The sequence below is a fragment of the Tamandua tetradactyla genome, chromosome 24 (assembly GCF_023851605.1).
Source record: "Tamandua tetradactyla isolate mTamTet1 chromosome 24, mTamTet1.pri, whole genome shotgun sequence".
Taxonomy (NCBI): Eukaryota; Metazoa; Chordata; class Mammalia; order Pilosa; family Myrmecophagidae; genus Tamandua; species Tamandua tetradactyla.
Genome location: NC_135350.1, coordinates 31,010,656 through 31,036,026, shown reverse-complemented (window position 1 = coordinate 31,036,026; position 25,371 = coordinate 31,010,656). Strand labels below are relative to the sequence as shown.

Genomic DNA, 25,371 nt, shown 5'->3' with positions numbered 1-25,371 from the left:
TTCCACATACTCAGATTTTTAAGAAGGGAACTCATGATTAAGAAGTCTTTTTAAATTTAATATAGTGTACCAATTTCTCTAGTCTCTGTGAATTTTTAATGTCAGAAAATTAGTGGAAAAATCTTATTTCTGATAATTCCTACATTTGCCTTTGATGATAAATACAAATTACACATATAGTCCAAATGTTTAGGAAAGGACTAAAAAAGCATGAGTATTGTTTTTTTCATATTGTTTAAAGCAGATTTCTAAGAGACGGCTATTTTAGCCATTGCCTTCAGAGTTTACATGCTGTAGATTTTCATTGCAATTTCGGTAAGTTGCTAGAAAGCCTCAAAGAATTCAGAGCATAGGCTGTTCTTGTCTTTTTTTCCACAGCAGTATTCATGCGTTTGACCTTAGTTTAACAAAGAGATTTATCATTGGCCCTTCCAAGCCATTCATTAGTATGTTTGAACTTTGTGTACTAGTTCTTGTAAACTGAGGTATTTTGGATCACTTGAGGCTCATAAGCCAAGTAAACAATTCTAAGAATGTTGATGATAACTCAAGGGCTAATGTATGGCCAAATGCTGCTACCACTAATACAGAATAGACAAACCCACAAATCACAGCTAATACCATTCTGAGAGCTTTCTTCCCATGACCTTTTGGGACTGCATTGTCATATCTGTCTTGGACTCTGAGCATGAATATGTATGAGAAAGCGACGGAGATGTCGTTCAGTACTTATTTCTTAGGACATGGCAGTAGTTGTTTAAGACATATTTGGAACCCGCTGGCATTCATCACCCGAACTTGTGAAGACTGCGAAGTCTGTTTATGAATAGTTCTATATATAACACTTCTTGTTTTTCATTTTCAGTCCCAGGAGGGGATAGCAGAAAATGTGTGGGAGTAAAGTTAGAGGTCTTTGATTCAAGTCCTGATTCATAACTATTTGTTTCGTGACCTTATATCAATTTATTAAATTCTCATAACTTTAATATCCTCATCTGTAAAATAGAAATTGTAGTATTACTTCTTTTTCATTCTTATAGGGGGATTAATTGAAATAGAGTAAGTGAAAGTTATTTTTAGTCAAGAAAACCATACACAAAATAGTAGTTTTGTTTCTTTGCTTTCCACTGTCTTCCTTGTTGAAATCACCATTTTCCATTGTGCATCCTTACCCTGTGACTCAAATCCAGGCTGCTTAAAACAGCTGAATTTCTTCATATGACAGGCCAGAAGCCTGAAGTACCAAATGTCAGAGTTTTACTCACCTCAGTTATGCCTTGCTGACCCCAACCTCCTACCCCTTTCCAAGTTTGTGTGCCTTAGTGAGAAAGTCTAGTCTGCTACCTGAGAGCAGGCAGAAGCCACAGATCCGTTTGGCTGCATAGGTTCGAATCCTTTCTCTGTCTCTTACTAGCTGTATGGCCTTCCAGAAGTTAGTCCGTTTCACGAGCTGTATGGCCTTTCACAATTATTCTGTACGCATCTCTTCCTTATTTAGAAGATGAGAGTAGGTAACTATGGAGGGTCAAAATAGGTGATCCGTAATTGGTATATGTGGCTATTAATGGTAATTAATGGCAAATAATATATGGAAATTTGGGGTCTTTCTTTCTAGCAAGTTTTAGAACAGAGGAGATATTAAATGTGTCTTTATGATAATTAAATCCAATTTCGTAAAAGGGAGTTTTGGGATCTTCTTAACAGAGTGCTATCAGTAGTAGTCATTGACTTTTTCCTTGTTTCTATTGAAACAAATTATAATCATTATTCACTTCCATTTCCTCTAGACAGAAAGATAGACACACACCCACTTACTTTGCCTGTTTGATCTCTAGCACAGACGGGTACTGTTTCACAATGATAGAGGAAGATGATTCTGGGACGCCTGTGGTTACATCGGGATGCCTGGGACTGGAAGGCTCAGATTTCCAGTGTCGGGTAAGGAAGATAACTTGACTTACTTTTTAAGTTAGAAACAAAATGTACCAGTTGTCTATCTTGACTGCCAAATTTGAAAATAATTTGAAAATTCTCACTGGGCCAAATCTCCCTTCATGTTTGAAATCATGAAATTTATTTCTATTGTTAACTTCTTCCTTAGAGACACATTAGATTATCTTTCTCAAATTCCAATTTAGTGCATTTCATGACACCAAGCCTTCCTCTCTTTACATCATATACATTAGTTATTACAAATAGAAAGATAATTTTTTCAAAATGCAAAATTTTGAGCAAGCTAATTCACAATAATTTGAAATGGATTACCTAATAGAAAATAACGACTTCAAGTAAAGTGTGTAAAACTATCAGAATTTGAAACGAGTTTTCTAAATGGTGCTAATTTCCTAAGTTATAGATTATGTGAGTTTGAAATTTAGAGGAGCCCCACTAAGAGCTGTTTGGGTTCCATCCTAGGACACTCCCATTCCTCATCAAAGAAGATCCATCGAATGCTGCACGGAACGGAATGAATGTAATAAAGATCTGCACCCCACATTGCCGCCACTGAAAAACCGAGGTAAGGGAGGAAGGCTTCCAGGCTGAAGAAGCTATAGTCATAATGAAGATAAAAACTGAAATCAATCTCTCCGTTCCAAATTAATCCAGCCTGTGCTGTAGTCCGCTGCTAAAGCAGAGAACTAAGGAGAGGTGACATCACGCAGCCATCATTCAGAGATGTGTGCAAGTAGTTCTTAACGAAATGGTTATATGTGGCTTCACTTTTGTGATTCTTCTTACTCTAACTTCTCTCCCAATTCCCTTTAGAACTGCAATTGCTAGAACTTGCAGTGGGTAGCAGGAAGGCTGAGGAAGGAGACAGCCTTTTAGACTTACCCCTAAAAGTTATTCAAGAGGTTCTACTGCACTTAAAAACGATCATTTAACTACATTCCTTTTCAAAAATAAAGACCTAATGATGGACTAAATCAAATAATAATTTTAAAAGAAAACTCTTTGCTAGAGTAAATGCTTTTTGTCAAGTCGTGTATCAGTGTATTGATAAAGTTGGGAAGATGTCAAGAAATTTCATTTGAAAACTTGTACTCATTAAGTATTTACTCATTTAAAAAGATAAATGTTGCATCCCGGAAGACTCATAGTTAAAAACAGCTGTGACCTGGAGGCATGAGTGATGGGGAGAGACCCCTCCCAGTTTGTCTGGCTGTAAGAGGCTCCTCCTGCGTGCATGTGGCTGCCTCCACGCTCAGGTTCATATCTGCCCATGGTCCTCACCAAGGCTGCCCTTGGCCGTCTCTTGGCCACCCCTCAGTTCTTGGGGTGTGAATTGAGTGCTTATGATGGCTCTTTTCTAGGTACTTTGCATATACTAATTCTTTAATCCTCACAGCATCCCTGTGGGGAAGGTACTGTTCTTATCCCCATTTTACAGACATGAAAGCTGAGGAATAGGTTAAGTACCTTGGCAGGGTTACAAAGCTAGAGCAAGTGGTGGAGCTAGGAAATGGGCCATTGGCTTTCTTCTTTCAATTTTCTATAACAAGTTCTGATTAACATTTTCCCCTGAGATGCTTTTCCTATTTATAGTCAGAAAACTCTATAAATAGTGGTTAGCCATTTCACGTAATAGTCAATGACCAATTAGTGTGGCCTTCAGAATCTTTTGTTATTGTACTTGCCTTATACAGAATTTTCCCAGACAGGCAGTCATTTCTAGTTTCAGAGTAGGGTGCTAGAAGGTTTGCCTCAACTTTCCTCCCTCCTGTTCTTTATTTCTTTCCTTCTTTATTTCCTTTAATTTAACATTTATGTCCCAGTTGTGTACTTAGCTTATAATCCTCAAATTGTAGGTGCAACAGAATCTCCTGAAGGGTTTGTTAAAACATAGATTGCTGGGCCCCATCCCAGGTTCTGTTCAGTAGATCTGGGGGGTGGGGGGCAAACAAAATTTACATTTTTAATGAATTCCAAGATGATTTTGATGCTACTCTTCCAGAGACCACACTTTGAGAACCGCTATCCTAGGCAATGCCATCTATGTCAAATTATTATAAAGCAGAGGCTGTAGCATTAAAAGGATGACAGGCTGAAGGTTCCAGCTCACAGTCTTGTTTTTGTTGCTCTTAAATAACTGCTCTTCCAACAAAGTTAAATGATGAGCCTTATCAGGAGTCGTGTGTATTACCAGGGATTGAGTAATAACAGGCCTGGGTGATATTCTAATATTACAGATGAGAGAATTACTAAGTGTATGGGGAAATCCCTAAAAATAAAGGTTCTCATTAAAAAAAAAAAAAGAATTCCTCCCTCCCCCCCATCTGGAATATTCTCAGAGAGAAGACTCTTGTTTTTTATTTTAAACTTACACACCCTTAGCAGGAAATGAGATGTAAACTACCTCATTCAACAAATATTTCATAATGTCTATTTATGTCCTTGAAATTTTATTTGTCTATAAAAACAAAATAGTTTCAGAAAAGAAGAGGGAAAGTGACAGAATGCAGCTTACATTCTTTTATGGACATTAGTTTTCCATTTGTTTGGCTTATTCCATTGTAGCACCAGCAAACCAGAGAATACCCTGGGGATAGCAGTTATTCTCCTTCTAAGAAGGAAATGTGAAAAATAATTAGATCAAATGCAACACCTTCATCATAAACAATAAAATATGATTCTGGGAAGCCAGTAACCCGCAGCTGGTACAAAGAGTAGGAAGAGAGATGTTTGTTTTGACATAGAGGCTTCTAGGGAGAAGTTGTGGTGCCGTGGAGTCTGGCTCTTGGCCTGAGAATTAGTGGTGAAGTGTCCACCGGAACAGAAAGGGGTGGTGTGCTCAGAGACTCTTAAGTATCAGATCAGATGGTTTGAGCAAGGTATTGGGAGTAAAATGTTCTCTTGGAATATGGAATATGGGATAGGCAGGATAATTTCATGAGGTGCTTTTTTTTTTTTTTTCAAAATTACTTGTTATAATCACCTATGTTTGTGTACTTTTTAAAACGAATACTTAGAGAAATAAGACAATGCGGAAAAGTGTGAAGAAAAATAGAGAATAAAAACTGGAGGAATGTACCACCAACAACATATCCCTCTGAGAAATGAGCTCAGTTGAGTCTGTTTTAAAGTTTGAGGTATTTGAGCCCTATCTAAGACAGTAAATAATGAAGTGTTAACTCAAAAAAAAAAAAAATAGATTGAAGTTAAAATAAATCAATAGAAACCCTAGGTTAATATTAAATGGGATACTCTGATTTAGCTTTCATGAAATAAGCTAAAATTTATATAATTTTTTGAAATAAATTTAAGTGTTTGAATACAGCATTTGTACTTACTAGATTTGTAGTAAAGGTATCAGAAACCTTACTGTTTTGAAATATGTTAATATCAATGTAGTTTAAGGCAAATTATAGTGAAAGCTTTTCAAAGTAAAAAATTAATTATTTTCCTACTTAATTTTTTTGTATATCTACACACACAAATGTACACTCTGAGCAGCTTACAAATAAAAAAAAAAATTACTATCCCTAATTTATTGCCAATTACAAATTAAACCTCTTCAGGTAACAAGTATTTAACCAGTATCTCCCATATTCTCCATGACACAGACAGATTGAATATGTGATAGTGTCTAGCAGAGAAAGATTAGTGCCAAGACTTTCCTTCTGATACATATGTTATGTCCAAAATGATATAAGCCAATGTAGCTGAGAAGTTAGGATTTAACAAATGATTATGATTAGTGAATCATTTTAGTTTCTAGTATATTAGACTAGACAAAGGGAAATACCTGAAATTACTGACCCAGGTGCTTTGATCTCTGATAATGACTGTGTAACTATATAGCCTTTATCTTGTCCTTGTAGAAATCTTGCGACTGACCCTCACTTGTGCCCCCTTATCCTGTTTTTCCACTTTAGAGTTTTATGATCACTAAACACAGCCCCTAATGTTTATTAATGAAGGGGCTTGAGTCAGCCCAGGAGTAACCCACCCCAAGTTCAAAGCTATAAACACAGAAGAGGCTGGATCTAACCATAATGTGGCCTGCCTGTCATGTGCATTAACTGAAACTTTCACCTGTAAGTGACCTAAACCTCATTCATTATAATACTTAAAAATCATGCCCGTCATCATATTCAAGCCACCATTTTATCACATATGTTCTGTGATAAGCACATAATCACTCTGTACATGCTCAAGAATTAGATCATCTCTAATTTCTTCATCTCCAACCATTGTGCTCATTATAAAACCTGCCCCATCATTTGACACCATAAAACTAACAGTCACTGCAGTTCAGGGGGACAGGTCTTTAGGCCAGTAAGCCATCGGATCTCCATCTTTGCGCTTAGTAATGAACTCTCTCTTTGAAACCCTGGTTCCTTGGGAATTGTTATAGGAGTGCTTTGGGCAGAGACGCTACCCCTTTGACTGATATTGCCAATACACAAGTCTGAGCTAGATTCCTTGCCAGAGAGTAGTTTTAACATTTCTTGAAGTGTTCAGCTCCTAGCTATTTTGGAATTTCAGGTTACATTTATATATGGGAGAGATGCAAGGAATTTAAAGATTAGTTGCTTTCTTTCTCATTGAGCACAATAATCTGAATATAAGAATTTTCTGTCTTAACCTTTGTTATCGGGAAATGTAATCCTAAATATTTTTATGCAGGAAAATCCTTAGAATGTGATGGGTTTGTTCTTACAGAGAATTTATTTCTTAAGTTTACTATAAGAGGCGATCCCAATATATGATAAAAATAAGTAGTGTAATAATGTTTATTGACTAAAAACATCTAACAAGAATATGCTTTTCAAATACTTTGTGCTCCATTAATAGAAAAATGTTCCTAATTTATCCATGATTACAGAAACCACATATGTGAAGAGGTCTTTGGTCCAAGAGTCTTTCTAGTTGTCTGATTTTTTTTCCTCTTCAGTTTCTTATGGCAATTATTAACCATCTTCTGGCATTATAAATAGAGTCCAGGCATTTTAAGCAGTTACAAACCACATATTTATCAAAGAGGAGACAAGTAGTGACAGAATGCTATTTTGTTATGAGAGCACTCCTGATTCTTTCATTACTTGCCTCTTTGAGTGAACCAGACTTCCCAGGGGAGAGCTCAGGTTTTCCCCTCCTGGTGCAGTTGGAGTGACAGCACAGGTAGAGATCTGCCGCGCAGAGAGAATGTCAGGCTCTGCTGTTATCCTAATAGGCATCTGGAAGTGTTCCCTTTCCGTGGCTCTGGCAGTGACTTGAATGTTTACATTGTTAATGTTCTGAGCACAGGTAATGGCAGATGAAAACATAACCAGTGTGGCCAACAGAAACAAAAGGCTTATTGATAAGGATCATCTATTCATGACAGAGACAAGGAGGCAGTGGATGAGCTGCAGGGGATACGGTTATTGAGGCAAAGAAAAGGAAAATGGGAAGGTAATGCAAGCCTTTAAAGTCCTTGGTACATAAGGAAAGGACTGCTTAGATCCCTGCTGGTCTCACTGATCTCATAAAGCAGAAATATGATCAGATGAATAATGAATATGGCATTTTTGCTGTTCAGGGTGTATCCTGCACTGACATGGAAAGTGAAAGGCGATGAGGCTGAGAATTTTAGTAAAAGGAGTAAATTCACAGGAATGAAAAAGTATTCTATATTCACATACCGATAACAGGTTGTGATCACGTGGTTAGCTCTTCTAGTTTTAATTGAACATCCAGTTTTCGTTGGCTTTATGCAAAGTCAGGCCTTTGGTTTTTGTTTATCTTTAAAATCGGAAGTGCATTTGATGCTAATGTTTTTAGCAACCATATTTGCATATGTGTGTTTAATGGTACTTTTACATCTCTATTTACAAAAAAAATATTGTGAATTTTGCTTTCACTGGCTGAGATACTGTGCCCACCTTGGGTTGTTGTAACCTTTGCATATGTCTCGTGGAGAGAGGGTTGCAGGAAGAAGTTTACTAAGACAAGTCATTGAGTAAAATTTTAGCCTGCTTAATTTTAAGAGCCTACAAATTATTTTCAAGCTTTACTAATCAATATGTTTTAGATAATGTATGTGCTAATTATATATGATTCCTGTTTGCATTAAAGCCCCAAGGGCTTTTGGACATATACCATTGTGTTTCAGGTTTTTGAATGTCTTTTTCCATGACCATTAGCAACATTTCTGAGTTAACGTTATTGAGATAGAAGTTTTAGCTTTAAATGTTCTCTCAGTTTTTTCAGATGCATGTACTCTAAGACTTTACAAGTAGTGTAGATTGCAATTAGTTGTAAATATGTATGTTTTCGACTGGTGAGTAAATCACAACATTGACCATGATGTTTGAAAAAGAAATTAGTGTAAAGATCTGTGGATTTAGGTTTATAATAAGTAATCTTAATAGTGAGATTTACTTTCAGTTTATATGTTCAGGTTAATTTTCCTGATTTTGATGATTGTATTATCATTTTGTAAGAAATGTCCTTGTTCTTAGGAAATGCACTCTGAAATAAGTACAGGTATGAACATTATGTCTGCGACTTCAAATAATCTAACAATAATTCATGCATGCATACACACACATACATGCAAATTTATGATAAATAAATAAGTAGGCAGACTAGAGAGTAAAAGAGAGAAATTCTTAAAACAAAAGTGATAAAATGTTAACAATAGGAAATCTGAGTGAAGGTATGCACATTGGATTTCTTTATCCTTAGTTTTCCTTAAGGCTGAAATTATTTCAGGATAAATAATTAAAACATACGTTCATGTTGATCAAGAAAATATAAACTGTTGCAATATTTTAAAAGGATATTTTGACAGTATATATGAAACGTCTTAAAATATATATCCTTTGAACTAACAGTGCTACTTCTAAGAATCTAGATAAAGGCAGTAATTCTTGATTATGCAAGGATGTGTGTGTAAGACTGTTAATTGCAGAATTATTTATTATAGCAAAATCTTGGGTCTTTTGTAAATATACAATAATAGAAGATTGTCCCTATAATTAGGATATATCCATGCATAATACTATATAGATTTAAAAAATCATATTGCAGAGAAATAGTTTTGGAAAATGTTTGCAATATTATATGAAAACAATCTAGTTGAAAAGCAATAAACATATATATATATATTATAATACCTTTTTTAAACTTTTTATTAATTAAAAAAATTAACAAATAAAACATTATCATTCCATTCTACATATACAATCAGTAATTCTTAATATCATCACATAGTTGCATATTCATCATTTCTTAGAACATTTGCATCAATCTAGAAAAAGAAATAAAAAGACAACAGAAAAAGAAATAAAATGATAACAGAGAAAAAAAAGATTATACATACCATACCCCTTACCCCTCGCTTTCATTTACCACTAGCATTTCAAACTAATTTTATTTTAACATTTGTTCCCCCTGATTATTTATTGTTATTACATATGTTCTACTCTTCTGTTGATATAGCAGCTAAAAGGAGCATCAGACACAAGGTTTTCACATTCACAGAATCTCATTGTGAAAGCTATATCATTGTTCAATCATCATCAAGAAACATGGCTACTGGAACACAGCTCTACATTTTCAGGCAGTTCCCTCCAGTCTCTCCACTTCATCTTGAACAACAAGGTGATATCTACTTAATGCATAAGAATAACCTCCAGGATAACCTCTCGACTCTGTTTGGAATCTTTCAGCCATTGACACTTAGTCTCATTTCACTCTTCCCCCTTTGGTCAAGAAGGTTCTCTCAATTCCTTGATGTTAATTCTCAGCTCATTCTAGGGTTTTTCTCAGTCCCTTGATGCTGAGTCTCAGCTCATTCCAGGATTTCTGTCCCACGTTGCCAGGAAGGTCCACACCCCTGGGAGTCATGTCCCACGCAGAGAAGGGGAGGGTGGTGAGACTGCTCATCATGTTGGCTAGAGAGAGAGGCCACATCTGAGCAACAAAAGAGGCTCTCTTGGGGGTGACTCTTAGGCCTAAATTTTAAGTAGACTTGACCTATTCTTTGTGGGGTTAAGTTTCATATGAACAAACCCCAAGACTGGGGTCTCAGCCTATAGGACATGAGATTTTGTTGGTTTATAATGCCTTTTTGTAAAATAGTTTCCTCATGAGCATTTTTTCTGCAAAGGCATACACTAAAATGTTAGCAACAAGTTCTCCTGAGTAGTGAGTTGTTTTACTTTGTTGATGTTTCCAAATTTCTCTTCATGGAACATATAATACTTGTGAATGATAAAAAAAAAAAATTACATTGTGTGGGGTAAGGTTCCCAGTCAAAATGTTTAAGTAGCCATACAGTTAGAAGTGTATAGCACAGTTGGAAAACTTCTTGTCTTTAATAATCAAAGTCATAAATTGAAAAAATTCCTCTTTAAAATTAAGTAACAGTATTTACTCTCTCAAGTCTATACAATTCCCTAAATAAGAATGGTATTAGAAAAACTCTATAACTATGTAAATGCACTTGATTTCAAGCCAGTTTTCTTAAACTATATTCAAGAGTCCACCTGTATAAAAATCATCTAGGATGATTGTTAGAAGTTAAAATACTTTGATTTTTACTTTTAATAAAAATCTTTGGGGTTGAAGTTAGTAAATGTGCATCTGTATAAAGTTCTCCAAGTAATTCTTATTTATATAAAGTTTGAGAAATCATGCTCTAGGTAATCAGATTTGTCATGAACCAGAGTTAAAACAAAGTGAAAAAGAATTCATAATTTGTTCTATAAAGATATCACATAATAATTCTTTGACTAGAAAACATACCCATTTTTTAAAAATATGACTCCATTTATGAAAAATTGAGCTACATATTTTTGAAAGACATCTTTGTTTAAAATGATTCATACCCATATATTCTATATATGATAACATTTGAGATGTCCCATTCCTTTGTATCCATCATAAGATGACTTTGTGTTTTCTGTACAATGAATGTATATATATTTTTAGACAAATTTATGATAAAAAGTTCTCCAGAAACCACACGAGAAAAACCTGTAAATTCATCAGTTTGGTTTGGAATATAGATAAGCTTCTATTTATATTTCAGAGACACTGATTCATTTACATGTGTTCATATTCTGTGATTTTACTTGATGTCAGGCCTACTTCATTCCAGTAGGTCGAAATGCATGCCCTTGAAACAAGGGCCGAAATGAATGATGATTCATGCTAGTCCAACTTGTTTAACTTTGAGTATATCTTACTTTTCTTATCAATACCATGTTAAAAGTACCTTTCAAATCTTGCCTATGGAGCTGAGCAAGTACTTTAGGAAAGCTTTTCTTCTTAATTTTTAAGTGGAATATTCTTTTTACTTTGCCTTTACTTTCTATTTAATTTCAGATTTTGTTGATGGACCGATACACCACAAGGCCTTACTGATATCTGTGACTGTCTGTAGTTTGCTCTTGGTCTTTATTATTTTATTCTGTTACTTCAGGTAAGTTTCCAACATAGCTGTAGAATTTTGAGTTCTTGTTGTCTTTTTTATATTAATATTTTACCTGCATTTGCCTGGGGATATTTTTACCACAACTTCCTTTGACCTAATTAGATATTATATTTAACTGGAAAAAATAAGTTGCTACTGATAAATATTTGTTCCAGTAAAATTATAAGTAGATACATATCTCGTTTTGGCTGCGGACATTAAAACTGCATAGATAAATTTCATCTTTAGGGAGATTAGAGTGATTAGGGAATTCAGACACTGGTTGCTACTAAGGTTTGATTGTAGGCAAAGTAAAGGCCATATTGAACTTAGTGTATCTCTGGTAAGTCATTATTTCCTGTACAAAAAATATTCTCCTTTAGGATTGAGAGATTTTAAAGATAATTTGTAGGTAAATTATTAAGAGAAAATGAGTTCAGTTGTCATATTGAAATTAAGTGTACAAGTTATTTTTGGTCACCTACTTATTTTCAATTTTGTGGAATATCAAGGACCTTTATTTTGCCTTTTGAGCAATTTAATATTCATTTTTTACAAATCCTGCAAATGGGTAGATTAGTTGATTCAAATAAATTCATTTCTAATTGAAGAGGTAATTGAAAAAAAATGTTGAGTTTAATTTTATTTAACATATCTAAGTTATTTTTAAATGTATTACCTTAGATGAGAATCAACTGTAATATCTTTCAATGGTCAAAAATTTGCATTTTTAATGTATTAGAGACCTTAAAGGAAAAGATTTTAGGGAATTAATATTAAAGATGTATAAGAAGTGCAGGATGTAGTCTGCTTGGCTATATGTAGTCGGATAGAATAGCAAAGAGAAATGATAAACTGTTGAGAATGATCGAAAATGTGTAGTTCAATTTAAAAAACAGGTTAGCAAAATAATTATAATTTTTATTTTAGAAGTCATAATTTGTTACTAAGGTTAATACACATCTAAGTTTTTAGTCTTGTTTCAGATGTATGTGCAAAAATAAATCCTACTGTGGTTACTGTTTTATTGGCAATGGTTTACCCCTGTCTTTACATTTCAGTGTCCAAAATTATATTCCTTTATCCATCTTCAGGTATAAGAGACAAGAAACCAGACCTCGGTATAGCATTGGGTTGGAACAGGACGAGACTTACATTCCTCCTGGAGAATCCTTGAGAGACTTAATCGAACAGTCTCAAAGCTCAGGAAGCGGGTCAGGCCTCCCTCTGCTGGTAGGAGAAGAACCTGTCTGGAATTTAAAGGGATGTCCTCGGAAAGGAAAAGTCCAGCAAGGCAGGGTGTCTTTTTACTGAAACAGATAGGGCGCTGGGCAGGGGGAAGTTCTGTGCAGACAGCTGGAAGTCAGATCTCAGATGCAGAGCATCCTGATAACATTTTGACATATGGATGGTTGGTTTGATATGTTTTTTGTAAGTGTATTGTTACAATCTAGACCTTCTGATGTTTTGATAAGGAACAGATTAGAAAACATTAAACATGGAATCATCTTCCTTCTGTTTTCTGAAGGATCACATTACTGCACTTTGGCCTAACTTTTGAAGGCAAAAGTTTTACACCAACTGGGATATGAGTACTTCTACAAAGGGAGAAGGGTGTGTTTCAGCTGCAGGGTTTATGTTTCAGGGTGAAGTCTTGGGTTTTCCGCTCAGGAGAGGTTTCATTTTCTGATGGTCAACACTTCCAATCTTGGAAAAATATATATACTAAATCCAAGGCATTTGTTTTAATGAGGAAAGCATTTGGTTCCTTTAGGACCATGGAAAAACAGTGTTGGGATTCAGGTTGGAAACAATATTTTTAATGATAAGTATTTTCCTTAATAAACTCCTGGGCTGATTTTCCTAATCTTTATGGTCGTCTTTGACTTTGCGTATCGTACTTGATTTCTTTTAGGGCCTTTTTTTGGTACTAAAAATAATATTTTTAAGACCAAGCAGAAAACAACTTGTGCATAAGTCAATTATGACCAAAATGCTATGACTTTAGCTTTTTAAATTTTATTTACTTGGTATTATAAAATTGCTTAGATTTTATATTATTCTTTTTTTATGCTTAGATTCTAATTAATATGTAGCAGATGCAGTTCTTCTATTCTAAAATCTCTGTATTATTGTTTTATTTTTAAAGAAAAGTTCAAGTAGTAAAACCCTCTTTGGTGTCAGTGAATCAGATGCTTGTGTCTAGGAATTGAAAACAGTTTCAGGTCTTCCAGTGGTTCCTTCATTCCAGCCCATCTTTCTCATTTCTACAGATTTATCAGTCTAAAAACATTGACCTTCTGTTACCTCCCTAGATAGACACGTAGTACATAGTGATCTGCCTTTTTAGCAGAGCGTGGACAGTGAGTAAGCAGGACCTGCCCACCCCTCCCCTCCTCCCACCTCTGCTCCCCCTGCTTCCTGAGCTCTGGCATCACCCTGAAGTACCTGTTTCCTAAATGCAACCTATGTTTTCAAAGTCCATGTCTTCAACTGAAACCTCGTTGTGGAGTGTTCCTCTAACTTAGTCCTCGAGGCCTCGTTTACCTTTTACTTTTATGTGCAAACTTCCCAGTTACTCCAGACTAGCCAATCCCTTTGCCTTCTGTCATATGTTTTGCTTCTACTCCCCAAATAGTTGTTTAAAATAGCATTAAAATTGGTGTCATGTATCTGTGCCTTTTGGGTAGACTGTGACCCCTTTAAAGTTGGAGATTTTATTTTACTCACTTTGTATCAGTAATGGAATGCTTGATTCAAGCAAGAGGCTGCTCAATAATTTGTTTTAAAAATTTTCAGCTCCTAGTTTTAATATCTGTTAAAAATGCTATCATGTTACTATAACCTAGATAACAAAAAAAAACAGCATTTGGCTAACCATCACATAATGGTTAAGAAACAGACTCTCAAGCCACATTGCATGGGTTTTCCAATCCTGGCCAGAAACTATTCCAAAACTTTACAAGTATGGTCTGATTTAACCCTCATAGCTACCTTATGAGGCATTACTAAAAATATACCCCAGTATCACACATCAGGGAACATCAGCCCAGAGCAGTCAAGGAGACAGTATAAGCAGAAACCAGAATTTGAGCTTAGGCGATCTGTGCTCATAACTGTGAGATGTGAAACACTGGTTAAATAACACAAAGGAATGCATATATGGGACAGAAATAGGATGGAGCATTCTCTAAAACCCAGTTCAGTGTCGAAAAAATCTCAGTATTACAGATTTAAGATCTGATTTTACTTTTTAAGGTGAACAATGCAGCGGTGGCCAATAGTTTCTTCATATATTATTTTGAAAGTATCTCACCCTAATACTGATTTGTTATTTATAGCATTAACATAAAGGGCATATTCATGCCTCATATGTAAACACATATCTAAACCAAAGATTACCAAATGCCATTATATACATGTCCTTTAATTTTACCTTCTCTTTTCTTATAAAATTTCCATTTCTTCTTTCCTCAAAAGGAAGGAATATCAAGGATTGTTGTAAGAATTAAGAGAGTATGTGCACCTCCTTTTTCTATATATGCATATGTGTACCTGTATGTGTGTGTGTGTTTGTGTATATATATATGTATATAATAAATGCCTGGCATATTATTTAACACATATTATGTATTATTTCCATAAATAGTAACATATTATGGTTATTTTGTGTATCCTATTTATTTGATCTCATAAAGGAAGGAAAGGGTCAAAAATATCTAAATAGTAATATTACTATTTTAGTAGTAGTTACTAAAATATCTATTTAAGTAATTTAAATTTAAGCCATTCAGTAAGAAAAAATTTGTGTGAAAAATCTTTCCAATATGTATTATTAAATCAATAATAATAGCAAACTATTTTAAACAGTATATTTATATGTAGGCATGTGTACATGTACTGCTAACTCAGAGACATATTAGAGGATACAAAGCTGTATTCATAGCAATATGAATTAAAATTTCTTATTTTCCAGTGTTCCTATCTGTCCATGGACTTAATCATGAGAGACGATCAGATATCTGACCAACAGATAAGCTGACATTTCTAAAATAGAGATTAGTCCTTATAAATCCTTATACATTCAGTTGTTCCCAGTTCACATGAAATAGTTCTTCTCATTTTTGAATCACAATTATAGTGATTTTATCTTACAGGCACTTCATTTATACAATTAGATTTTCAAAAATTGATATCTAACAATGTAATAAAGAATGAAAATTTAAGTACCAAACGATGAGAAACATTTGCTAAAGCAAATAAAAGACCAAATAAATCACATAGTTTTAAATTTTTCTAGTTATATTCAGGCCCTTAGATAGTATAGTAAATCTCAAAACTCAAATGTATTCTACTGTATTTTTAATTTTTGAATATATTTTGGTAACTCTTTATCATTGAGCTATGTGATTACTATTCTATTAAGCCTTACCAATTCTATTAGTACTTTCACTATAAAAATAAATTCTCATTAGAGAAGACATAAATGCAAAACTGTCTATATTAAAAACATTTTATAGGCATACATGAACAATACTTTGGAATAGCTATAAATTAAATATAATGTTTCTTTAATAGATGTGGGAAGTTTCCTCTCTTCAGTAATTTAACTACTTCCTTATTTCTCTCTCTGTCCTTCCTCCCTCCCTCTCTCCTTTCTTCTCTCCCTTTCCCTTTTCTTGGTGATTTATTTTCTTGTGAGCCTCACAATGGTTACAATTTTATTTTATTTATTATATTTTATCCATAGTCACGTTGTATTGTTGTGGGGGGGGGGAGTGAAAAGTAAGCTATTTACGCCAATTACTGTGAACCCATTCAGATATTTTCCCTAGGAAATTCACATAATAGGTAGAATGAAGTATTTAGTCATGTGAAACATTCTTTTGGGCGTTCAAAATCCAGAATCAATCTCAAGTCGGTTTAAAAAAATACGGCATAAATTAATAAATAAATGCAAATAACTTATCCATAAAAAGAAAAGCTACTGACTAAATATACTCTGCATGCAATAATTGTTTTTTCTTTGGAGAAAAAGAGATTAAACAAATCTGTTGTGCTGTGACTACACTAACAGTGTGTTTTGGGATTTAACAGGTCCAAAGAACTATAGCTAAGCAGATTCAGATGGTGAAACAGATTGGAAAAGGTCGCTATGGGGAAGTTTGGATGGGAAAGTGGCGTGGCGAAAAGGTAGCTGTGAAAGTGTTCTTCACTACAGAGGAAGCCAGCTGGTTCAGAGAGACAGAAATATATCAGACAGTGTTGATGAGGCATGAAAATATTTTGGGTGAGTAAAAATCTGTATAGCAATGTTCAGGGCTCCCTAGCTTTCTTCTTTTTTTTTCCTGTTAACATCTGCATTTTGAATCATCTGTCTAGACCTGTTATGAAATATAGAGAAATTCTCTTCTTGGCATGGGCCCCAGAATGTTGGAAGGTTCTAATGGGAGACCTCACAGAAGATATGACTAAGGCTACTTCTCGGAACGAATGTTGGGCTGGAAGTGGGATACTCTAAAATATTTTCTCTTCAGAGACAGGAAATGCAAATATAATATCACAATTTCCTAGGCTTTCTTAGGGACATGAAGGAACATATTTTTGTGTAAATATTGTGAACAGTTAAAGGCATTTTCTTCTGTAGGATTCATTTACATCAAGAGTTTATATCAAGAATCGACTTACTTTTTTTGTCTTCTCAAGGTAAAAGTGATCAAGCTGGATCATTCAAATGGGAAGCATATAAGCTAATCAGCGGGGGTTATCCTTAACTCTTTCAAGACAATGTTTTGTAATCAGGGTCTTATATGTAATTATAGTACCATGCAATATTTCCTCTTATCCGAAAAGTAATCTGAATATCAACTACTAATTAGAAAGGTATCATGTTTTCAGATGAAAACTCTTATTCTTTCTCTACTCCCATGTTTTCATTGCTTTTATTTGGTATGATTTATTACAGGCATGGGCATAGTCAAAAAATTGAATGAGATGCTAAACGAAAGATACTCACGACAAAGAATGACCTTTGAGAGTATGCATTATTCTTGACACTATTCAGAAAGCCCTGACCTCCAAACCCTTTTGTCCTTTCCCTCTTAGGGTTCATTGCTGCAGATATAAAAGGAACAGGATCATGGACCCAGCTGTACCTAATCACGGACTATCATGAGAATGGTTCCCTTTATGATTATTTGAAGTCCAGCACCCTAGACGCAAAGTCGATGCTGAAGTTGGCATACACTTCCGTCAGTGGCTTATGTCACCTACACACCGAAATCTTTAGTACTCAAGGCAAGCCAGCAATTGCCCATCGAGATCTGAAAAGTAAGAACATCCTAGTAAAGAAAAACGGAACGTGCTGTATAGCTGACCTGGGCCTGGCTGTTAAATTTATTAGGTTAGTATCAAGGTGAACACATACACTTTTTATGATTCTTTTCTATCACGTTTTATGGAATGTACATTTTTTTTTCAGTTCAGTGCTTCTAGGATATTTGGTAGCTGAAGACTTTTATTAATTTCAACTTTTCGTGGCAGAAAAAAAAGAAACATTTTATTTGCAACACAGAGTAAGGGTCAGTGCTGTTTTTTGTTTTCAGTGACCTGGCTTAGAGGCATTTTTACATTAGGTTAGAAGTTGTCATGCAACTTTATAGGAAAAAAGGTAGAGCGCTAATGCCTGGTAACAAGTGGTCAGATTTCTGCACAGCATTTGTAAGTAGGAAGAGAGATCAGAGAAAATGTACATATTCTATAGTGATAACAGCAAAGTTTTTTCTATGGTATAGGAGAGAGAAATTGCATAAGTGTTTTATGAGCAATATTAAAAACTAATATGCAAGGTTCAACCAATATTCAACCCTATTCTACTTTAGCTTTAACAGTGCATATAGTACCTAGGCATGTAAACCAGACCATTCAGTGGTTGTCAGATGTTGAAGTCTTCATATAAGTACCTTTATAAAAATTCAATTTGGGCTTATCCCTTATTAAATGCTGGACCATCTTGTGGATTTGTTTTTCCAAAGTACAGTCTGTAGAATGTGGAGGCGGGCATAAAGGTAAAGCTGTGGAGATGATTAAAAGTTTGCAAAGTAAAGCTCATGAGAAAGGGCAAATGGATTGGTAGTTTCAACCCAGAAATGAAGGCTGAGTTGTGATTTAATAATGGGCCCAAATATATGAAGTTCTTCACCATTCTGAGAATGGTAAATTGCAGTTCTTTAAGAACACAGTGAGAGGAAATGATTTGGGTTGTAGATTTAAATTAGAAATATGAACCTTCTGCCAATAAAGATTATTAAATCCTTTCTCCTTCTGGATTCTTCTTTCTGACCTACAAACCTTTTCAAGTCTCCTCTACTAAAAATAAAAATTCCCATGATGCTTCTCAAGTTACTAACCTTTTTCTCTTCGCTTCACTGCTAAATTTCTCCAAAGAGTTCCAAAGAATAACCTGCTTTCACAACTCAGTAGTTCTTAATATCTTGTAATTTGGCTTCTACTCTATCCTCTCCCGAGGCTGCTTTATTGAGAGAATGCCACTGATATTTCTCACCAGACACCTTTTCTTAGTTTTCAGCTCAGTGTACATAGGGCTGAACACTTTTTAATAGTAGAAAAGTTGTGGGTTTGGAGAACAATCATGCAAAAATACAGAGTTCCTGCATCCCACCCTACTATTAACACCTTGCATTAATACATTTGTTACAGCTCATGAAAGAACAGTTTTATCATTGTACTATTAACTAACATCCATCATTTACAACAGGGCTCACTGTTTGTGCTGTACAGTCCTAAATAAATTTTTATACCAGTAACATGTATACAACCCAGAAGTTCTCCATTAAACCACATTCACCTGTATAATTCAGTATTGTTAATTATTTTTACAATGTTATCTATCGTCATCACCATCTATTACCAAAACTTTACAATCAACCCAAACAGAAACTCTGTACAATTTGAGCATTAGCTCCCCATTCCCATTCCCTCCACCAAGCCCATCCCCTTGTAACCTATATTTTAGATTCTGACTCTATGAGTGTATTTATTTTAATTATTTCCTATCAGTGAGATTATATATTTGCCCTTTTATTCTGACTTATTTTACTCAACATATTGTTTTCAGGGTTCATCCATGTAGTTGCATGTTTCAGAACTTCATTCCTTTTTATGCCTGAATAATATTCTGTTGTATATATGTACCACATTTATTTATCTGTTCATCAATTGATGGACACTTGGGTTGCTTCCACCTTTTAGTAATTGTGAGTAATGCTGCCGTGAACATCAGTATGCAAATGTCTGTTCAAGATCCTACTTTCATATCTTTTAGGCAGTACACATTTTTCCTTCTATTTTATGATGAGCCTGCATACTCCAGGTTGATCTTTTCTCTCTTTCTGTTCTGCTCTCTTTTTACCTCTTAAATATTTTTCCATGCTAGACTTCTGGTTGGATCTGCTTTTCCTTCTCAGTTGACTGTTTTGCTTGAAAGCACTCCTTGTCTCTGAGTTGATCCATTCCAAAACATGAGGTGTCTGACATCTCCTTTCTTTGTTCCCTACATTTTAATTTGCTCAATTAAGTGAATTCTCTCTTCATGATATTTCTACTTATACTATGCCAGTTTGGACCCTCTGCACCATGTTTCTAAATTCTGGTACATAGCATGTTGCACTTACTTCCTCTTTGGCTCTCCTCTCTCCAGTCCTTTCTACATGCCACTGCAAGATTTATTTTCTCAAAGTTTTATGTTGGAAAATCATAAAAATTTCATAATTTCCTATGGCTGTGGGTTAAAATGTAGTTAGACTCCCTTGTTTGCAGTAGGCTCTTCCTTTTAGGACTGAGAGCTGTTCTCTAGCCCGTTTCCTACCACCCTCCCACACTTAAACCATTTACTCTTATTCTAAAGCACTTCATATTTTTTCATCTTCAAGTTTTTAAATGTTCTTTCTTTACCTGTACCTCTATCAACCCCTTTTCTATCTAGATAACTACTATCCGTCCTTACAGTTTCTCCTTTTATACCCTTATAAGTTTGAGTTTTGTTGGTCTATCTTCCTATATCCTCCCATGTGACCCTATCTGTACCATTCTCACTGCTATGTGATAATTAGTGTCACTCCCAGGGAATAGTGTGCACCTTGAAAGCAGAAAACATGTATTTTTCAACTTTGCGTTCTTTGGGTCTTTCCCTGGTACCCATTACTTGTTACTGAAACATTTTATAAGGGTTGAATTAATGATTCCATACTGACTGTGGGATGAACAAAAAAAGTCTCCTTTCCTAGCTCCAGAGATACCTTTCCAGTTTCATATCTCCAAAATAGCTGACATGAGTGTTTCCTTTTCCAACACTGAACTACTTGCATGTTCTCCATATATTATGCTCGTACTGCCTTGCTTTTGATTACACAGTCCCTAGCCTGGAGTACCTGTGCTCCTCAACATGGACCCAGTTCAGTCTTGGATTATCTTTAAGTCACCTTGCTTTTCCCCCAGCTAGGAATAATGACCCCATCTTCTGTTCTCCTGTAGTAATTTACTGGCCCTTGTCTGTCTTGTATTATGATTATTTTGGTACATGCCTCATCTTTTTTTTTTTCTTTTTAAACAGTTTTAGCCACACAAAATACAATCCATCCTAAGTTTACAATTAATGGCTCTTAATATAACCACATTTACGCATTCACTACCACAGTCAATATGAGAACATTCTAATCTTCTGAAAAATAAAACCCATATGTCTTATATCCCCCTATTATTGTCATGTAGCTTTGGTATAGTGCCTTTTTTAGATTTAATGAATATTAAAATGTTATCGTTGGGTGGTGTGACAGTGGCTCGGTGGCAGAGTTCTGGCCTGCCATGCCAGAGACCCGGGTTTGATTCCCGGAGCCTGCCCCATGCGAAAAAAAAAAATGTTATTGATAACTATAGACCTTAGCTCACATTAACAGTATTTTTCCCACATACCACCTTATTATTAATAATACCTTGTTATGGTGACATACGTTTGATCTAGTTCATGTCAGAACTTTCTAATATTCATACAATTAACCACTGTTATCATCCAGTCTAGGTTTTGCTAAGTTATATAGTCCAAGTTTTTTATTTATTTATTTATTTATTTGCATGGGCAGGCACCAGTGCGCAAACCCAGGTCTCTGGCACGGCAGGCGAGAACTCTGCCTGCTGAGCCACTGTGGCCCGCCCCAGTCCCAGTGTTTATCCTCTAGCTTTCCTTCTGGTGACATACACAACCCTAACCTTCCTCTTTCAACCACACTCACACTCAGCTTTATTAATTACACTTACATATGTGTTGACACCACACAGTATTGTGCTATCTGTTTTCGAACCTTTACAATCAACCTTGTTAAACATTCAGTACTAAGCATTGATTGCCCAATCTCTACCCTCTTTCTATCTCCTGATAACCTATGCTTTTGAATTTAACTCAAAAGAGTTTGCTCATTATCATTAGGTCATATTAGTGAGACTGTACAATAATTGTCCTTCTGTATCTGGCTTATTTTGCTAGCATAATGTCCTCAACTTTTGTCCATGTCATAGCATGCATCACAACTTCATTCCTTCCTTCTTGCAGCTGTACAATATTCCATTATATTTCCCCCACAGTTTGCCCATCACACATCAGTCGATGAGCACTTGTGCTGCCTCCATCCATTGACAATCATGAATAATGCTGCCACAAACATCAGTGTGCAAATGTCTATTCATGTCCCTGCTTTCAGTTTTTCTGAGTATATAGCTAGTAATGCCTCCTCTTTCCTACTTGTCCTTGGGCACTTGAGAGCAGTATCCATGCCAAATTAATTAATGCATTTCCTGTTTGACATGACATAATGTGACCCCTTGTAAGTATGCCAAAATTGCAATTGAATCAATAAATTTAGGAACTGTCAAAGTTATTGAGAATGCATTTTCTTAATAACCTCACAAATTTCTTGCAAACCCTGATTTAGAAAGTGAAGCAGAGTCCTTTATTTTGAATATATTTACAGACCAGTTTATCAAGAGAGCAAAAGGATGAGAATGCTGGCTCAGATTTGTAACTGTAATGACCGCTGGCTGCATAGAACCTCAGATGGCTGGAACCCAGGTGTGGGACCATTTACCATTTACCCAATTTGGGGCCCAAGTTTCTTCTGTCATTAAAAAGAAGTTGCATCTTGTTACTTTGGGGGTCCTTTGTTTTCTATGTTTCAGGGCCTTGGTTTTTTAGCCTAAATTTTAATTCTTACTTTACTATGCTTCTTTAGTGTCCATTCTTTTCCTGAATGTTTCATATACGGGGGTAGGTTGTGTACACACGCACACACAGTTATTTAGAACATTTTGTAACAAGTGGGCCCATCACTAACCCTTTGTGCCCATAGCTAACTTGATCTTCATACATCACCTTCCTGCTAAACTTATTCTTTACCATGGTTTCTACATGGAAAATAATCTCTTAGGCTTGAGTCATTTCTGGGAGAGTCCCAAGGGAGTTCAGGGCCGCAAAGAGAGCAGATGTTGCCTTAGAGATTTCCTGCTTATGTAAATTTTTTATCCTGGCTGGTTTCTTCAAATATTCTCTTGAAAATTATGTAAGTGCTTATGAATATCTTACCCAACAGAAATTTAATCCAGGTGATGCTGTGGCAAGAGGTTCCCATTAACCTGAATTGCTCTTAGGGAGAGAAAATACTGATGCATGAAATCCCTTTAAGGAACTTTCAGAGCTTTTTACTTTTTGCTTTGGAGGATCAAGCAACCCCTCTGGTACTTCAATGTGAGAATAATATATTTTCTGAGGAGGAAAATAAAACCTGGCTGAGGGCCCCTCAGGTATTAAATTTTAAATAGAAAACCTACCGTGAAGACTGGGCTGCAACACTGATCTGCAAATGAATGATTGTCATCTCTGTGCACAGGAGATGGGGTGCAAGCCCGGAGGCTACTGGCTTTCCTCAAAGTCTTTCTGATATATTTTTAGAAGGGCTTTTTGATTTGTGTACATAATAGTTTTAAACAAGTGGCATGTTTAAATGACTTGCCAAAGTCATAGAACTAAGCTAATTCATGGGAGACCCCGCCCTGCCAGTCAAGGTTTCTGCAGCCTCCTGTTTGAAGAGTCTTTAGTTCTGGAGTTGTGTTTCTGAAAAGCCCTGAGCGTTTTCACGACTGAATCAGAGCAGCCTGGGGAAAAGCGCTCCAGGAAACTCTCATCGCTGGTTAAACCCTGGTCAGAGTTCAATGCAACAATCAGTTTTACAGGTATTTCCCAGGTGCTACAGGAAACGCAAATGCGCGCAGCTCCTTCTTTTTAAGATTCCATGAGAATCTTTTATTCTTTTGGATGTATTTTTCATCTTTCTAAGAGGTGTTTTAAAGATCTTCCAGTATATTCAGTGTGTAGTTAATTTCAGACTTCAGTTACACACCTCAGGCGAACCAATGGCTTCACATCTTCTCGCTCCTCTTCACACTTCCTTTAAGGTTCAGTTCTTTTTTTTTTTTTTTAAATAAAAGGCTTTCTAGATTATTGAAGGTGTGCAATGTTTGCTGCTCCTGTCTTTTGCTGTGTTGCCCTCTCTGTCTGAGACATCAACGGCATCCAGGCGGGAGACCGCCCACGTGTGCACAAAAGGGAATGGGGTGGGGCATCTTGCTGGAGTTCACCCCTCTATGCCCACATGGGACTCTCACGGCCACCCTGGGCGCTGCTCATGACTTCTATGAAAGTCCCCTCAGTTTACGGTACAGTGGGACGTATACATGCTGCTGAACCAAGCGGTGGGTCTTTCCTTTACATAATACTGTTTGCGAGAATTCTTGGTATAGATATATAATTGAGATGTTTAATTACCGTACAATTTTAAATAAAAATAAGGCTGAGATTATATGTATGTGTATGTATGTGTGTATATATATGTGTGTGTGTATATATATAAAAACTAAAATCTTTTGCCTGCCCTTCATCCATTGCCTAATAGCCGAGAGTAAGGAAGGTCCTGCTGCAGGGAGCAGGGCGCTGCTCGTGTTTCACTCCGCAGCCTGCTCAGGATGCTAGTGGGAGGATCCCCGTGCAGAGGTTCCCCGTGCAGCCCACCTGGCGCCCACAGGCAGCTCTGTGATTTCCTTTCCACGATGACTTTCACACCTGCAGCACGCACACCAGGCCTGGAGTCAGTGTGTACCAAGGGGTATGGGTGGAGCTGTTCAGGCAATACGGGGGTGCATTGTCTCTAGAGAATTTCAAAATAATAACAAAACCAAATGAATTCTTCTTTTTATCATCTCCCTGTACCAGAAAACCTGAATAATGTCTGTGATAAAATTTACCTCTCTCTTTCTCTCTCTGCACAGCAAAGTCTTCTCCCTTATCCCTTTCCATACCTGAAAGCACCTGCATGGAGGACTCTCACTTATTTTGCACCCATCCTGGGAAGGGAGCTGCTCGAAGTGTCCATGCACTTGGGAAGCCGTAGGTCATCGATGTACCCCTCTTACTCCACCACCCTGGCATTTTCTGGATCATACCTCTGTCATACGGGTGGCTTTGGCTGTGAACTTGATTTTCATGCTTCTTTCCATAACCCCAGCTGAGGGTACCTCAAATTTAAAATTCAGAAAAAAAGTAGCCATAGCATGCCTTCAGTACGGTGGAGGAACACGACATCATTTGCAACATATCTGGGAATTTGTAGTAGTTTGTTATCCTCCTTGGCATATCAGCCATCAGCCATATCCCTCCGATATGGATAGTATGTTTCTCATGTAATAAAGCTGCTGATGTTCCACCAGCTCAAGGTGGGAGATATTCTTACTAAGGATTTTTGTGGGACAGTACAGCATAAGAGTTAATCCTCAAATCCATGCCTTCAAGATATTTTGCCTGATTTTTTTTCTATGCAGACTCAACAGCATGCCATGACCCCAGG

At 36.1% G+C, this 25,371-nt stretch overlaps 1 protein-coding gene across 3 annotated transcripts in view; it reads left to right on the top strand.

Moving 5' to 3' along the window:
- BMPR1B (bone morphogenetic protein receptor type 1B) overlaps positions 1-25,371 on the top strand; it is a 437,645-nt gene that overhangs the window by 398,739 nt on the left and 13,535 nt on the right. For all 3 annotated transcript variants that reach the window (XM_077142829.1, XM_077142827.1, XM_077142828.1), the window contains 6 exons: positions 1,836-1,938; positions 2,416-2,518; positions 11,320-11,416; positions 12,502-12,640; positions 16,505-16,697; positions 17,513-17,810. In XM_077142829.1, coding sequence (XP_076998944.1) covers positions 1,836-1,938; positions 2,416-2,518; positions 11,320-11,416; positions 12,502-12,640; positions 16,505-16,697; positions 17,513-17,810 — 933 coding nt within the window. The remainder of the gene's footprint in view (positions 1-1,835; positions 1,939-2,415; positions 2,519-11,319; positions 11,417-12,501; positions 12,641-16,504; positions 16,698-17,512; positions 17,811-25,371) is intronic.